The 17559-nt window shown below is 39.5% G+C and overlaps 1 protein-coding gene across 21 annotated transcripts in view; it reads left to right on the top strand.

Moving 5' to 3' along the window:
* Positions 1 to 17559, top strand: part of LOC144535881 (ankyrin-3-like) — a 178456-nt gene that overhangs the window by 118611 nt on the left and 42286 nt on the right. For 12 of the 21 annotated variants that reach the window (XM_078278637.1, XM_078278646.1, XM_078278635.1 and 9 more), the window contains 5 exons: positions 1644 to 1767; positions 6886 to 6988; positions 10958 to 11064; positions 12491 to 12523; positions 14829 to 15053. In XM_078278637.1, coding sequence (XP_078134763.1) covers positions 1644 to 1767; positions 6886 to 6988; positions 10958 to 11064; positions 12491 to 12523; positions 14829 to 15053 — 592 coding nt within the window. The remainder of the gene's footprint in view (positions 1 to 1643; positions 1768 to 6885; positions 6989 to 10957; positions 11065 to 12490; positions 12524 to 14828; positions 15054 to 17559) is intronic. The other 9 variants (XM_078278649.1, XM_078278655.1, XM_078278644.1 and 6 more) reach the window with 1 other exon arrangement.

Raw genomic sequence — 17559 nt, 5'->3', positions numbered from 1 at the left:
TTTACCTTACCCTAAACAAGCAGAGATAGGTAGAGCAAGAAGAGACAGACAAGATAAAATATAAATAAAACAAAGCACAGTATGTCAATAAAAACTGAAATAAAAGAGTTAAGGAGAGCAGTGAGGATGTATACTGCACTGTACGTACTCCTATAGGCGCTGCATAGGTAGAGTTTAGATGTTCGACAACTGAGTCACACACCCACTTACTATTTCTGTCCTGCAGCTCTAGGTGTCTGTCCCCCACACATATACTCTCTCTCTCGCTCTCTCTCTCGCTCTCGCTCTCTCTCTCTCTCTCTCTCACACACACACACACACACACACACACATACATACACACACACACACACACACACACACACACACACACACACACACACACACACACACACACACACTGGATAATCCTAGAGCAGGGTGGGTAGGCGGGAGAAAGCCGATCAGTTTGTGGGATCACCGGACTGTGAAAGAGAGACAGACAGTAGTGGGTGTGTGTATATGCAGGAGAGAGAGAGAGAGAGAGAGAGATTTGAAGGAAGTTGAAAGCAAACGTTAGTTCAGGGTGAAAACCCTGCAAACTGGACTTCTGACTGAATGAAGTGCTTTAAAGCAGGAGGTGAGTTGTGGCTCGTTTAGGAGGCTGAAATGAGACGGTGAGGTCCCGGAGAAAGGGCTGGAATGTCGCCAGATGGGGTCTGTAAAGTGTGTGTGAGGGAGAAAGTTTAGAAAAGGGGGGGGGGAGGGGGGTGCTGTAGCTGCAGGGGATGAGGGGACAGGAGGGTGAGGCGGGGGTCTCCGGTGCTTTGTGGTTGCTGGAATGCCTTCCTTTTCTTTCTCTTTTCGTTTCTCTGCCTGCATGCACTTGCTCCACTCTCCCCTCTTTAACTCCTCCTCTCCTGCCTTCTCGCTTTCAACTCTGCACTCGCCGGTTCATCAGTAGGATCTACAGTAACTCTGAGGGGAATAACATGCTGCTTACTGTTTTCCTGCTAGGCCTGTAAAGTATGTTTCAACCATTTTTATTTATTATGGCTTGAATGATTTGTTTGCTGTGATGACATGGAGTTCTGCTGTGTTTTTATTGACTGGAAACATCCTTTATATTAAACTTTATTTAGATATAAAATTGTTAAACCGCTGTTATTGCCATTACTGCTAGCTCACTGAACTAACCTGACATAAAAAGGTACTGACAGCAGCAGTATTTGTTGTCTGCAAGCTTACTGTTAACATTTGTTTGTCATTTAGGGACTGAGACAAAAAGCCTTTTAGTGACAGCAAATACATTTGTTTGTGTGTGCTTGTTGGACTAATGCTGAACTGGAAAACAGTCTCTGGGCAGAGGCTGCATTGAGCTGTCAGTCTAAAAGAGCTTCTCTGTTATGGTCTGCATGGATGGCAATAACAAGAAACTAGACCAATATGCCAACAGCCAATATGTTTCATTTGCATTCATAGAATTCTCCAAAGGAACAACGTAAAGCTAGTTTTATTACGGGTTTTATTGAGTTCGTTCATTCTCTGTACACTACGCGTTTTTAACCGGTCGCACACGCAAGGGCTACTCATAGCAGATACTCATAAAAGATGGAAAGACAATGTGTAACCTTTCTTTGGCCCTGTGTGTTTTCAACCTGCAGGTGACGATGCAATGACGGGGGACACAGACAAATATCTGGCCCCCCAGGACCTGCGGGAGCTCGGGGACGACTCGCTCCCTCAGGAGGGCTACATGGGCTTCAGTGTTGGTGCACGATCACAGAGGTAAGACGCACTATAACACTACTCTGCCAGTCCATAATCAATATTATGACTATTTCTGAGGGTTTTTTAGGGTAAATGTAGCATTTTGATATTGAACTACAGCTGTCACAAAACTAGACATTTGTTGATGTTGTTGATTTGTAAAGGCCCGGGCACACCAGCGTTAAAAACTGCAAACTTTTCAAGACAAAGCACGTTATAACGGCTCGCAGGGTTCCAAAGTTGGTGAACACAAATGTGCACCGTTGACTAATAGCACACTATCTTGAAAGCTGTATGACACATAGAGCCAAAGAGTCCAAAATGTAGGAAGCTATTGTAGCTTGTTAGCTGTATGAGTCTTAAAAACACTGATCAGACTGTTGTGGGGTTCCTCATCAAAATGGCGTGAAGGAAATCACTCATGGTACTGTACAATTTGCTACCGCTGTTCTTCTTTTTCCAAAGAAGCAAAGTGCAGTCTTAGACAGGAAGCGACAGGGTCTTTTGGAAATTGTCTTTTTTGAATTGCAGGCATGTGGTAGACATCTCCACCATGGTCTCCTTTTGTTTATGGTGATTACAGTAATCAAGGTAACACAATTAATTTGATGGATACACTGAAGTTTAGACGTGCTAAAGAGTCTTTTTCTCTTAATGAAGTTGTTTCCAGTTTATAAGTAATATCGTAATAGAATGTCTTTAATGAATTCTTATATTGTCCAGAAGAAGTAAGATGGCAGTTAGGCTTTACATTATTCGGACCCCCGAAACACATTTTTTCCTCTCACCAATGGGAGATCATAGTTCGCTTTCTGTGGCTGTTGAACTTATTTGCTCACACAAAAAATATTGACACTTGTGCAACCCGCTGAACAGGGAGGGGCTATTGAATATCTGAGCGGTGACACACACAGAAACTGAGCCACAGGAAATTAGAAGCATGTTCGATTTCATGGCCCTGAGCCCAGGGTTACATCAACACACACTGTTTGAGTGGGGTGGGATGTGTGTTTGTGTGAATTAGTTTAACACATTTGCTGGTTCCCCTGTTGGAATGGGTTCAAATCTCTTTGCAGTTCAGTCAATTTAGGAAGTGAATTATCTACAAAACTCACTATTAGTGAGTTGAAAGAAAGTTGTAGTTATGTCATGTATGTTGTTTGTTTTTTTTCAGTGATTATTCTAAAACTTTTAAACATCACAAAAAGCAAAACATGCATACCCAATTTCAATTTGTGACGTGGGAGGAGCCGCTTGGTCCAAAGGTAATTTTGTCCCACTGTATATTACCGTTTTAAAGTCTTTATTTTAATATCCTCAACGTTCCTCAACAAAGACACACACAAGTCTCCTGGAAAATCTAATGATTCTGTAGGTTTATGTTGTGGCCATCAGGTGGAATTATTTATTCTCTAAATACTACAATACCCATGAGCATCAGCTGACGTTGCTATGGCAAAGATGCCAAACAGAGGCATGAATTCTATCTTGCATTGAGGGTAATCTTGAGCTCAGCCTGGCGTTAGTTCGGTGGTTCTTACCCAAATGCGTCTTTGGAGTCGCAGTTAACTTTTCTCCTTAAAGCTGCACTAACATTTTATATTAAAGCTTTAGTGCGTAACTTTTTTACGTTAATGAACGCCCGTTACATTTAAGCCATTTAAATTTCTGCATACATAGACTTGTACTTTTTTGTTTATAGCAAATGGCCAGATGTTTTCTAATGCAGTTGCCCATCTTTTTTTCTGATGATTCATCCAAGGGTTTTATGCCCATCCAAGCATGGAAGTGCCCAAAAACATCATTTATGCAAACATTTAAAGGAGACTTCTACATCTGGAACCCTGGATGCCTAAATAACTCCTCCCTCCTCCCAACTCTATTATAAATCTTCCACATTAGTATACATGTGGGGAAGATGAAGCCGCTCTGATATTAGTCTGAAAATGAGGAGTTTATAAGTGAATTAGGTGTAAATTGTACATGTGCTCTAAGTCAGTCAGACAGCGAGCAGTGAGGATGCAAAGCAGGGGCGACAGGTAGAGCTGTAACAATTCCCAATTTTACCGTACAATTAATGTCTCAGAAACAATTGCAATTAACAATATAATTGTCTCTTTCATTCCAGTTTACAAATATTTATTTATGTATTACTTTTGCAAACAAATTAAAGTTTTGAATGAACCCCAGAATACATCTTTTTAGACAATGTCATAACACAGGTACACAGCCTGTGTAGTAAACCACGCCTCTTTATTATCATGAAACATTGTATTTTTTTGTTAAATTAATAAAAAACTGACCATCAATGGTCATACCCCTTAGAACCTTACCTAATGTTTTAACTTAATTGCGGTTAAACAAAGAAATGGTAATTCTGTCAAACAATTGCGATTAGACAATTATTTCATAATTGTTACAGGCCTAGAGTCAGTCAGTCAGTCAGTCAGTCAGTCAGTCAGTCAGTCAGTCAGTCAGTCAGTCAGTCAGTCAGTCAGTCAGTCAGTCAGCATCTGGCCGCATTCTACCAACCTGGCTTTTCTCCTTTCTGCATCTCTCTGTCCACTCCTCTGTTTGTTCATGATCTTTTATTCTCTCCTCATGTCCGTTCTTACTGTTAGTCCCAAAGTCAGGTAAGGCTGAAGGCATGAAGAGCCCCCCCCCCCCCCTACCTCCCCACCCATTTCACCCCTTTCCCTCCCCTGGCACCCCCAGTCTCCAGTCGCTACTTTGTGGTCCAGTGTAATACATATTTACTGTGTATGTTTGACTACTAACTTAATTTTTTTTTTTTATGTTTTTCTTAACACTTTTTGTATGTTGACATCAGGCACTGTGTTATGTACTGGGGCTCACTTGTGTGATCGTCTACCTTTCAGTTGAAAACAGTTCTGCTGTGTTCCCTGCTCGCGAGAGAATAGCCCGTTGTGCTTGCTTCTGTGTTTGACTGTGGTTACTGTATCACCAATGCCTTGGGCCTTTTTGTTTTAGCCACAAAGGTGGAGCTTTGCATCATTTTGGTTTCTGTGTGGAGTTTTCCTTCATCGAGCTTCCAGGGACCTGAACTGATACATCTGTAGGCAATACTGTAGCTGTTGCCTTCATCAGTTTAGTGTCATGTAATGGACAGTGCAGAATACTGTAATCTCACTGTACTGTATGTTGTCAAGCACTGTTATTCTTAAGAATGATATGTACATTTCATATAAAAAATGTACATTAAAATGCACATTAACACTGCTTTAATAGTGAAAAAAGTTTGAGAAATGACTAGATACTTATTTTGAAAAGAAACTAGTTAATCGAACAGCAGGATAGTTTTTTCATCAACAGATTATCTTTTTAAAGTATCATAAATTAATTGAATCTATTGCTACTAACTATGTTTTGTTTTACTTTGCATATAACATGATGTACAACACAAACCTGAATTTGTAATCTAGTGGCTGTATTACAAATACTTTTGTTCAGCAACTATTACTTTCAAACACCATATGATGTATCTTTTCCTTACATAGAAGTCAAGAGCATTATTTTTTATCCTTTTATCTCACTATAATTTATGGGCGATTTAAAATGCCTAAATTAAAAAAGGTTAAATACAATTCACATTGTTATATGCATTTCCTTGTTATGTATGCATTCACTGCGCTATAAATTAAACAAAAAAACAAATGCTAAAAGAACAATTATTTAGCTTTTTGTCTCTAAAAACTGAATGAATTGAATGAATGTAAACCCCCCCCCCCCGTTAAAATCAAACACACAAAATGTATTGCATTTCAGTGATATCCAGAAGAGAGCCGCGTAGACCTGCCTATACTAAATACAATGCACTTGTATTAGTTCATGAGAAGGTGTAAGGGAGGCATTTTAAATCTTCCACAATAATAAAATATGCTTTTTTTCCCCTAAGTTAACTATAAAAGCAGAATCACAGTTGCATTCCTCTGTTTCTTGACCTTAAATGAGGAAGACAGATTTGAATGACATGATAAAAATTATTTTGTTGTCTCAAGGTAACAAGATAACAAGATTATTATCTCATCACGAAAACACAACCTTTTGTTTTCCCGATAATCCTGTTTCCAGATAATTACTTTATTGTTCTGAGATAGCAGAATACTTTTGCAATCTTCAGATAATATATATATATATATATATGTGTGTATATATATGTATATATATGTGTGTATATATATATATGTGTGTGTATATATATACATATATATATGTATATGTGTGTATATATATATATATATATATATATATATATAAAACAACACAGGCTTCCATAGCTCTGTCATCTCAGAAATAGAGGTGTGTTTTTGCCATGTTGTGCTACAGAGCAGCTGCTCTAAGAGCACCGGCTAATTGGTTCACATCGGTTTACTTGTGTAGAGCAAACAGCGCTGTTGTAATTGCGGTTGAGACATTGCAGGCAAACATTCATCATGTCAACGCTCAGGAATGCTCTTTTTTGCCTCATAAAAGTCTCTCTGAAGCAAACAACATCACAGCGTCACACTGACAAATGTATTGGGACAGAAATGTAAAATCTTTGGGTAATATGCGTGAGCATGAGACAAAATGACAGCAGCTAATTGTTGGCCAATACCAGCTTCCTGTCCTAGCCCTGTGTCCATTGCCCATCATACAGTAATCTGCTTACCTTTCATAAGCTACTCTGCTTCCCTCAGGCTTTTAGGGCATTTAAACTGTGAAAGACACTGTAGTGATTGTTGTAACATTGTTTTTGCGCTGTACATTCAGCATCCAAGAGGTGCACTGACGATTGCATTTGCATCTGGATTTCTACAGAGATTGATGTTTTGTTGTTGCCTCAGACACATAGGTATCATCAGCACCCCGATCACTTCTTTCAAGCTCTGGGTTTTATCTTGAAAACACTTGACATCCCTCCTCAAGAGCGTTCTTTCTTTCCTTGTGGTTGTTGTCACTGGTGGCATAAAGTCAGGTTCCTGGAAGCTGCATGCATTTAATGTGTTTATGTTTGTTTTTTCTGTTCACTTTCATACACCCCCCCCCACCCCTTCCAACTCCTCCTCACCTACCCTCTACATCATTGTGACTGTTGTCTTGGTAATCCGTGACTTCTACGGCAACCACACCAAGCCTGCGTTCCTTCAGTTCTGATAGGTCCCACACGCTGAACCGGAGCTCGTTCACGCGGGACAGCATGATGATAGAGGAGATGCTGGCACCCAATAAGGAGATGGTACGTACTCTGTGTCTTTTTTTTTGTCTTCTTGCTGGCTTCTGTCTCTGTATTTCTTTCTCTTTCAGTTAGTCATTAACTTCACCAGAGAGACAGTTCCTATCTCCGAATGTGCCAAAGCTGTCTTGGTGCTGTGCCAATAGCCAGCAATCCTCTTACACCTGAGTTGGTGTTGACATAAAGACAACCAATCCCGTAACATTTTACTGAAAGACTGAGGAATGAGATTAGTGGTTAGTGCTACTATCTAAAAGGGATTACTGTGATGACCCACTTATATTAAGGGTGCAGCAAAATGGCGCTTAAAGTAAAGTTGGAATTCAGGTGAAACTTCTTGTAGAATATACCCAACAAATATTTCCAACATGCCGAAAGACAACACAACTCTTTTACCTCCAGGTCTAACCTCAGCAGATTCTTACCTCAGGCTAAAACCTTATCAATCATATTTTAGCTAGAAACGTGTTTAAAAGGATCATAATCAAACCTAATCATTTTTGTGCCCAGCATTAGAAGCACAAGACACGATCAACTGTGCTGCGTATTGTTAGAAAATGTGCACGTACAATGTCATTGCCAAATAATACCCGAGTTTTAGTGCTGACACCAAAACATTGATTGATGAATCCTTATTTTGGGGAATATACAATAAACATTTTCATTTCATAGAATATGCAAAAGCTCTCCATACAACAGCGTTAAATGGGTGCTCCAGGTTTTTTAGTATTGCACTTCCAAACAGTTGAAGGATAGTTAAAACAAACACATTGTCAAAATGATGCAACAGAGGCTGACATAACTAGTAGTCCAAAACACTGTATCCTACACTTCCCATAATGCAACTCTTTGTTGCCCATTTCTCTGAAGCTGCATGCAGCCAACTTATAACTTTAATTGGATTTTTTCAGATTGTAGACAGCTCCTCCAGAGTCACAGAAGACATTATACAACTGTTTTAAGGCGGTATAGTACTAACCATGACTGGTAAATTAAGCTTCATATCTAAAATCAGTGGCGTGCCCCTTTAAGCTCGACCACGAAAGCCTCAGAGAAATTAATATATTGAAACATTTTCAATTTGAAAGCAATGAGACGGAGAACTTTGAACCTTTTGTCAGAAGGAGTCTGTACATGCTCTAATAAGCATGCAATGTTTTGCCTGCAAATGTGTGACAGACAGTGTTTCTACAGTGAGACACACAATGCAGTAATTTGACGAGTGCTCCAGAGTTACATGATTATATGTGTGAATGTAACAGCTGCTAAATAACAGCTTGTCTCCTCTCACGCTGCTCCAGACGCTCTGTAAGGAAAGGTCTTTCATTGTAGAGCAACATAATAAGGTAGATGTTCAACTGCATGTGAGAATAATTTTTTATCATTTGTCATATGCAGCATAAGATTGTATTTCTGTTCAGTTATGCCATCATCAGAGCGTGTACAGTATACATTCATCATTTACTCTTCATTGTTTTAAAGTGGACTGACTATTCTTTATCCGTGTCTTGGTCATAAATAATTAGACACTACCACTACATGAAAACTAGATTCCTTCCTTTTTAATTGTGGGATTGACACCTCATACAGGATTTCAATTATTTAGTTCTCATTAACATTTATCCTTTAACCCTCGTGTTGTCTGAAAAAAATAAACAGAAAAAAAAACTGAAAATGAACACTTTTTTATGTTTAAAAAAATGTGTTAAAAAAGCTGAAATTATGAATTATTTTGACTAATAGTTAAGATCAGAGGAAGGATTTTGTCAAAGTTTAGTTTCAGGATAGTGTTTTGAAATCATTCAAAAAAAAATTTCAAATGCAATAAAATTGGGAAAAAAACACCCAAAATTCAATGAAAGTAGTGAACTGATCCTTAATGTAACTTGAGAGAAGCGTTGTATGGAACAATCCATGTTATTTTTGGGCAATTTGGTCAAAAGAAATCCAAAGTTTTGATATAGAAACTTTGAAAACGGCTCAATTTTGACCCGAAAAGACAACTGGAGGGTTAAAAATGATTATTAACAAATTAATTAGATTAGACGAAAAGGCAAAAGAGGTGGATTTTGACAGGTTAATAAAGTGTTTAGCCTATTTTAAACATTTGAAGGGATGAAACACTGAATTATTCTTATGTCAGCAAACAGTGTTTCTATTAACATATCAGAGCCTCTCAAGAATAGAAATATTGCATCTATAGCACTTAATCTCTAACAGACAAAACACCAGACCTCAATATGATCATACAGTGATTGTATCTAATCACAGTCAGATTTTGAGCTTTCTTTTTTGTGGCATCTGGTGTTGGTTTCTATCTTTGTTGTGATGTTACCGTCCATACAGTGATTTTTTAAGTTAAAAGTCCATTATTATGTTTACTTTTTTTTTTCTTTTTTTTTCACCAATGTATTGAATGTATAGATGATATTATTATATGCTGGTGTCTTACTGACATTTGTATATCTCCAGATTTACTTTGTTCTTAAAGGGTAACTACCGTTTTTTTCAACCTGGACCCTATTTTCCCATGTTTTTGTGTCTAAGTGACTGATGGGAACAACAATCTTTGACATTGGTCCAGTATTAAGCAAGATTGCTGCAGTCAGCAGCGGCGAAACGAGCTACAATCTAAGTTAATAGGGCAATTGTCCAGCTTGTATTTACCTTCACAAAAGTGCTCGTTTTGCCACTGACAGGCTCAGATTAATATTCTAAGTGTCTGACAACATTATGGAAAGGATCCCTTCAGAGACAGGCATTTAAAACTTATTTGAGACCTTTCTGTTTAACCAGAAACAGCTCTGAGGTCGCTAGCGTTAAACCCACCAGACTCTATTTAAAAAAGCAATACTATTAGCGTGTATAGAGCCAACATATTTTCACATGTAAATCCTTAAAGTATGTCTTTATTTCAACCAAAACCAGAGTTGTGATGGTAGGAAAAGTGGAAAGACGACCTGAAACAGCTTTTCATAGTTTTATTTTGTTTCTGCCAACTTTGAATGAAGTGTATTTTACGATGCTAAAAATTATTTACATGGAGTCTAGTTGGTTTAGCAAACGCAATTTCGGATGTTTTTATGTTTAAAAACAGAATCTTACTCTTTAACATAAAGGTCGACCTTCTTAAAAAATAATTTCCATAATGTTGACACTTAGAATATTAATTTTGAGCCCGCCATACGCAAAATGAGCACTTTTGTGAAGGTAAATACAAGCTGGACAATTGCCCTATTAACTTAGATTGTAGCTTGTTTCGTCGCTGCCGACTGCAGCGATCTCAATCAATACTGGACCAATAACAAAGATTGTTGTTCCTATCAGTCACTTAGACACAAAAACATAGGAAAATATCCAGGTTGAAAAAAAGCGGTAGTTACCCTAAAACAGCTGTCTTACTCTCCCATGTGTAGAAATCATTTTATGACTCAGCCATGAATCTTGCAAGTGGTGTTAGTAGTGATGCCCTCCTTCCCCAGAGGAGCTGTCATTTTGAAATAAGCCATAAAGGAACTTGTTATATCATTACTAAAAATTACTACATTTTTTATAGTCAGATATTAGAAGGTTTGGTTACACTTTACTTGAAGGTATCTACATAAGAGTGACATGATACTGCCATGAATGTGTCATAAATAAAACGTTTATGACATGACGCTTCTTTTAGTAAGTGTCATTCGGTTTTTGTCATGACAAGTTATGGTTAGGGTTAGAGTTCATGTGTCATGTCAGTGTCATGTCACTCTTATGTAGATACCTTCAAGTAAAGTGTTACCGAAGGTTTTCTTGTTTAGATAAGATTCCTATAGGACACTGAATTCATGAGTTTAGACTTCATCAACACAGTCATTTTTCCTCTTTTCTTGGTTATTTAAATGCATGGCTTCATGACAAAAGCTGCCATTTCTTACACGTTATTATTTCTCTACTTCTTGTGTACATGCAATGAGCTTGTTGTTGCCTCCACAGCATTTGGCGGTGGCTAAGGACTGTGACAACGACTCTCTGAGGAGATACAGCTGGACTGCAGATGCACTGGACAATGTCAACCTGGTCTCCTCACCAATACACTCCGGGTACGTTTGAAAGGATGAGTGGATAGAGAAAGATACAAGACACGTGCATATCTTTGTTTCCACCTACCTGTATCTAGATTTTCTCTGTCTGTCTTCCTTTCTCATTTTCTTTCTTTTCGAGGAAAACGGCTCCTACTGTACCTGCAGCTGTTCCTCTTCACCCTCTCTGGTTGTCTGTTCTTGATTGTAAAGCTAATCTGTTAGCAAAAGTTACACTTCACACATTTCCGTAATTACTGTATAATAACACGGTACCAAAACATCTATACTCAGAAACTACTGCTTGAGAGCGGTCTTGGCACTAGTTTATCTGTTTGACCAAATCCAAGAATCTGACCAGCTGATCTTAAAGGCCAGGTAAATCATTGGCCTCGCAGCAGCAGATCCACCCGTGACTCACCTTCTGTAACTGTGGAAATGAAGGAGCTGTAACGTAAATAAAAGTTTGACATTGTCGGAAATACGCTATCTCGCTTTTATTGGCGGAGAGTTAGATGAGACAATACCACTCTCACATCTGGCCAATAAAAAATATTATGAAAAAATGAAGCTACAGCCAGGAGGGGGGTGAATCTATTCCAACAGGGTCCTATTCCCCCGACTCATTTCCTGGTTCTCCTCCATAAACAATATGAAATCAAGGAGAGGGTTAACTTTTCCTGCTACAGATTTCCCATCGTGGTCAGAAAGCACAGTGGGGACACTTCTCTCACTCTGACTCTAGAGTCACTACTAGAGCTGTAATCGTCCTTAAAAGCTAGGCCCGACAAGGCCCGAGCGCGACAAGTACATTTTGATTGACAGCTTTTTAAAAGCCCGAACCCGTTTACAGCCCAACATTATTCAAATGTGCGCACGCACACAGCTCTTTTGCCTTTTGTCAAGAATGAGTCATTTATACATGCTTTAACATCATTTATTCATGACCAACGTAGGCTATAGGCCACTTGGAAGTTGGAACAAAGAAATAAAATAAGTCATCCCTTTCACCTCCTCTGCATCCATTTTCGCTCTAATCGAAACGCATCACCTGACCGCTCATTTACCCGTCGGGTCCCATCGGGTTTGGGCAGAGATCTTCAGCTCTAGTCACTACTCGCTCTGAAGCTAATCGCCGCCACTCTCACTTTCTCCCTCACTCTATCACCCACTCCCCACACACACACATGCCGGCTCGACGCAGACACCAACAAGTATAAACTTCAGCCCACTTACGTAGGCTACGCCGAAAAGCTCTGCGTGGAGCCTCCGCAGAACCATAAATCAAGCTTAGCTCTCCGTCAGAAAGCAAATAAGCAAATTTCCCAAAATGTCACGCTATTCCTTTAAAGGACTCCTTGGTAATCGTCTTCTCAGTGGTATTTCCAATGACAAAGCTCTGTTGTTGACCTGACACTCCTGCGTTGCTTTGTCGTCCATCCTGCAGTTTTTCCTCTCCGCTCCCGCAGTACGACAGCAGGTGATTGACTGTGATTGGTTGCCCTCTTTCATCACCACCACTACCTTGTTTGTTGTTTCTTCCCGTTTTTTTTCTGGTGACATCACGCCCTCCTCTCTGTTCACTCATAACATCTGTGTTTGCTCTCCTCACACATGAACTGTGTTGTTTCAGATTTGGATTGTTTTGGCCTTGTGTTTATTCCTTTTGTTTGGAAGAAATCTTTGTGAGTCTCTTAACTGATCTGAATGATTTTGTGTTACAAAACCTGGCAGATGTGACTTTGTACAGCGGGATTCTGAATGTTTTTACATTTTCCAACTCTTTGTCAGTCGATAAGTCAAAATAGTTTAGGTCAAACAGTCATTAATCGGTTAAATCCGTTGAATACAGTCCTATTCAAATTAATATATATCAACCAGGGTTTCCCCCAGAAAAGTTGTTAGGCCTGGTGTCAAGTGTCTTTTTTTGACTATGGCCCGGCTGGGGCCAGTCACAGACTGATGGCAGCATTAATGTAGAGCCCTATAGTTTCTGTCATAACAGATTTATGGATGGAATCGCGAAATTGAGAATTTAAAAAAGCTTTAAAACAGATTTCATAGGGCTCTACATTAAGTGAGTGCTAAAAGCTAACTAGATATTTAAAAATATGACTATGTCTAAGGTTCCAACCGAGCCGTCCCACTTTTAGGCTACTTTTTTAAAAAACTACCCCCCCCCCAGTGGCTTAGGCCTTTTGGGGGCCAATTTAGGCCAGGTGGGCCACTAGGCTTACAATACACTGGGGGAAGCCCTGTCAACCCCAGATACCATGTGTGTTAGTTAATGTATTTTATAGTCTGTGAGTGAATCTTTACATTCAGATATTTTGAGGTGAGGTTGTATGAGCTTCTTCTCTATAATCAGTGTGTCAGCTACAGTAGATGGTGGTCGGCACGCCCCCAGTTTGGACAAGCAGACAGGCGTACCGACATGGAAGCTAAGCAATGCGCTGCTGTGGATGTGGTCAGCAGCTAAACGTATTTTAGACGCCCTGAAAATCTGTTTAAGTGTACGCTATATTTTGAATATTTCCATTGCTTTACATCAGCCCTTTCCAACAGGGAACTGAAGCCGTTGTATTCATCTATGCTCTTTTCAAAGCCGCCAGACTCCATTGACAAAAACAGGTTGCTTAGCTGGGTTACTAGTTTTGTTAGTTCCTTACCATTTTAAAACAGCAAAGTCATACAAAAACACAAACAAACTAACCAACTGAGGCAGCGCCACCGTGTTCTGCGAGGTCAAATGATTGTTTTTGTCAAAGGAGTCTGGTGGCTTTGAAGAGAGGGATTTAACAGCTTCAGTTCCCCCGTTGTAAAGGTGCAAGGTAATGCAGTGAAAATATTCTAACGTAGCATACACCTAAACTGATATTGATTTTTTTAGGTGTCTAAAATACATTGAGCTGCTGACCCCGTCCAGCAGGACATTGCTTAGCTTCCGTGTCGGTACTCCTGCCTGCTTCTCCAAACTGGGAATTTGCCGACCGCCATCTGCTGTAGCTAATACACTAATCACTGATCCAAACTATACCTTTAATCATACTTCTCAAAGGTTTCATTTATGCAAAATTACAAATATATTCACACCATTTGTTCAAAAGCATATACACTAACATGACATCTCATTTACCAAATTGCATGGAGTGGATCTGTGTGTGTGTGATTTCCTTCTTTGAGTTAAAATGAGTAACACACAGAACTACACCACCTTCTAACATAAAACATAAAACACAGGTTACACTGGAGGCTCCTGTGTTGGCATCTTGGCTAATTTGTCCACACTAAATAGCATTCACTGAAGAATGTTTATTTTCTGGAAATGGCTGTAGCAACGTACTTGATGAAATTGGTGTTGCTTTTCTTTTAAAGCACAGCCACAGCCAACACAGAAAACTCTGTACATGTCTTTATCTCTCGTCTCCTTTGCTCACACTTTGTGTTTTTTGAAGATCACAGCATGAGACGGGCCTTCACCTCAACTAAAGCTCCTCTCTCTCTCCATCAAAACTGCTGTAGAATTGATGTGTATTTTACTTTTTATTCCATTCCTTTTCTATATCTTCTCCTCTCGCTGGTTATCTCTGTTTCTCCCAACATGCTACTCTTTCTATTACTTTTGTCTTTTTTTTTTGCACGCTCGGCTTCACTCTCTCTCTCTTCTCTCTCTCTCTCTCTCTCTCTCTCTCTCTCTCTCTCTCTGTCGCTCTCTCTGTCTCCTATCACTCTTTTTCTCTTCCTCCTCTCCTCCCTTTTTCTTCCTCTTTTTCGCTCTCTGTCAGATTCTTGGTCAGCTTCATGGTTGACGCCAGGGGTGGCTCCATGAGAGGAAGTCGTCACAACGGCATGCGCATCATCATCCCACCCAGAAAGTGCACAGCGCCCACCAGGATCACCTGTCGACTGGTCAAGAGACACAAACTGGCGTCGCCTCCTCCGATGGTGGAAGGAGAAGGCCTGGCCAGCCGACTGGTTGAGGTCGGTCCGGCAGGAGCTCAGTTCCTCGGGTAAGACTTAATGTTTGTTTTTAAACCTCGCCAATATTGTTGCTGTTTGCTTAATTGCTTTTTTTATCTACACTTTTGTTCGGTGACTTGACATCACCTTCCTTGCACTTCTTGCCATCGCCATCTCCAGCCATCTGCGATTATTTAAAAGTGTGAATGAGTGTATGCGCATGTTTAGTTTAATTTGCAGTTAAAGTGTAATTCTTGCAGTGTGCTCACCCTCAAGCATTAAATCCAGCTTTGGCAACATAAAGGCAACATCACTAACAGATGTAAACTGTGGAAAAGTGTAGATTGTGAGGTAATATGTGCACATGTTTTTGTTTTATATACATGAAAACACAATGGCTATGTCAGGAAGTGTGTCAAAACCAACGGAAATGATACATTTGGCTCAACTGAATGCGAAGGTTTTAATGACCTGTTTAGTGTATTAAATTACAGTGTAAATACAACAAAACAAAATGCAACATACTGTTTAATTAAGATGGTTCTGATTACAGCTTTAAGACAAACTTCTGTTACTCTAGAGCAGGGATCTTCAACAGGGCGTCCTGGACCCCCAGTGGGGTCTTCAGAGTCAATGCAGGGGGGCCTCCAAATTATTGTTAATTGTTGTGTTATGATGTGTTGTATTGTTAACATATTATTAGCAAATATAACTCCCCTCTGATGATAGGCTTACTGGCCTATAGGTATGGTCACTAAGGCCATCCACAGATACAATTCATCCTAAGGAGTCAATGTACCACATGTATGTTTAACGTTAAAACATGATTTATAAAATCACGCCAACACTTATTAGGCTATTTTAATAGCTTAGTATTACATGCAAAAAAACGTTGAAGACCCCTGTTGTAGAGTTTATAATTGTGTTTATGATAGGGCTTAAAGACATACTTATTTGTTAATTGTTGTTTTTTTCCCCTGATTAATCCCATTCCCACAGCAAAGGTCCCATGGCATGAAAATGTCACTTTATGAGGTTTTTTAACATTAATATGAGTTCCCCCAGCCTGCCTATGGTCCCCCAGTGGCTAGAAATGGTGATAGATGTAAACTGAGCCCTGGGTATCCTGCTCTGCCTTTGAGAAAATGAAAGCGCAGATGGGCCGATCTGGAATCTTCCCTTTATGATGTCATAAGGAGGAAGGTTACCTCCCCTTTCTCTGCTTTGCCCGCCCAGAGAATTTGGCCCACCCATGAAAAAGAGAGAGACATCATGGCTTTCAAACGAGCAAAGTGGCAGTTGGTCAAGGCCACACCCCCACCTTCCACCTTGCCCCCCCTCTCTCCTCAATAGCTACAGACACAGAAATGGCACATACTAAGGAAAGCTCATTGTGGGACTGGCTCTAGTGGCTGTAATTCTGCACATAGGCTGAATTTCGGGAAAGAGACTTCAGATACAGTATTAAGGGAACACTAAGGCCTATATAAAATCATCCAAAGAGCACCATGTCATGGGACCTTTAAATATTTGAGGTCAGTTCTGAAAAAAAAAATTAAGTTTAGTGAAATAAACACATCCAGATACTTGTGTTTTGTACACTGGAACTTAAGTAGGATTACTAATTGGTGTGAAGATGATCTTTAGTATGTTTATTGTCACAATAACCTATAAACTACCAGATAAGATGCACAGGACACGTCTCCCACCAACCAGAGAGAGTTGCACCACTTAAACACCTCGTGATGCGATTGAGAGTGCTTGAAATCCAGGTAGAATGCAAGCAGAGAAGTCTAAATGTGTATCTGAAGTGCTGGATAATTGGCAGAAACATCCACCTCCAAAGTGTCTGTAACACACACCTACTGTAATAAGAGACAGAGGCAGAACATTGACATTTCCATGGTAATTATACCTTGTGTTGAAACACTATTGTAACAATATCCACTATATCCATATCCATATAACTAAGTGTATCCAGTTTACAAAAGAACACATCTGTAACATGGTGGGTGGTGTCGATGAAGGATTACTTGAGGTCGTCTGTTAGAGCTACTGGGGTATGATGTAGTAGAAAACTTAAAATAGCCAATTGCAATTGTCCAGTGCCCAAGATTGCATCTTAAAACTCCTTGTTTTTTCCAACTAATAGTCCGTAAACCATAAATATTCACCAGAAAATCATCTAAAAAAAGTAAATTATAGAGCTTTTTTTTTTTTTTTTACAATGTAGGAAGTAGTAGTGACTCACAAGCAAAAAACATGTTTACAAGTGAAATCTAAACAATCTCAGGTCAAATCAATGGATATGTCATATGCACCTAAAACGATATCCATAACAAGTGAGCTAAAACAGTTAAGGGCAGTACTAAGACCATACATCTGTCAATTCAATTATGTTTCAATGGTTCACTGCAAACTTGTATCGAAGATAAAACCTACATCTACCATAAAATCTGAAAAACAGAAAACAACAGCAGATACCAGCAAGTGTTTGGTTTTTCTGCTGAGTAACTTAACACCTCTGACTAACAGTGATGTCACTGGCTGGCAGAT

This window comes from Sander vitreus, chromosome 21 (genome assembly GCF_031162955.1).
Source record: "Sander vitreus isolate 19-12246 chromosome 21, sanVit1, whole genome shotgun sequence".
NCBI classification, from domain to species: domain Eukaryota; kingdom Metazoa; phylum Chordata; class Actinopteri; order Perciformes; family Percidae; genus Sander; species Sander vitreus.
This window is presented reverse-complemented; position numbering and strand designations above follow the sequence as displayed.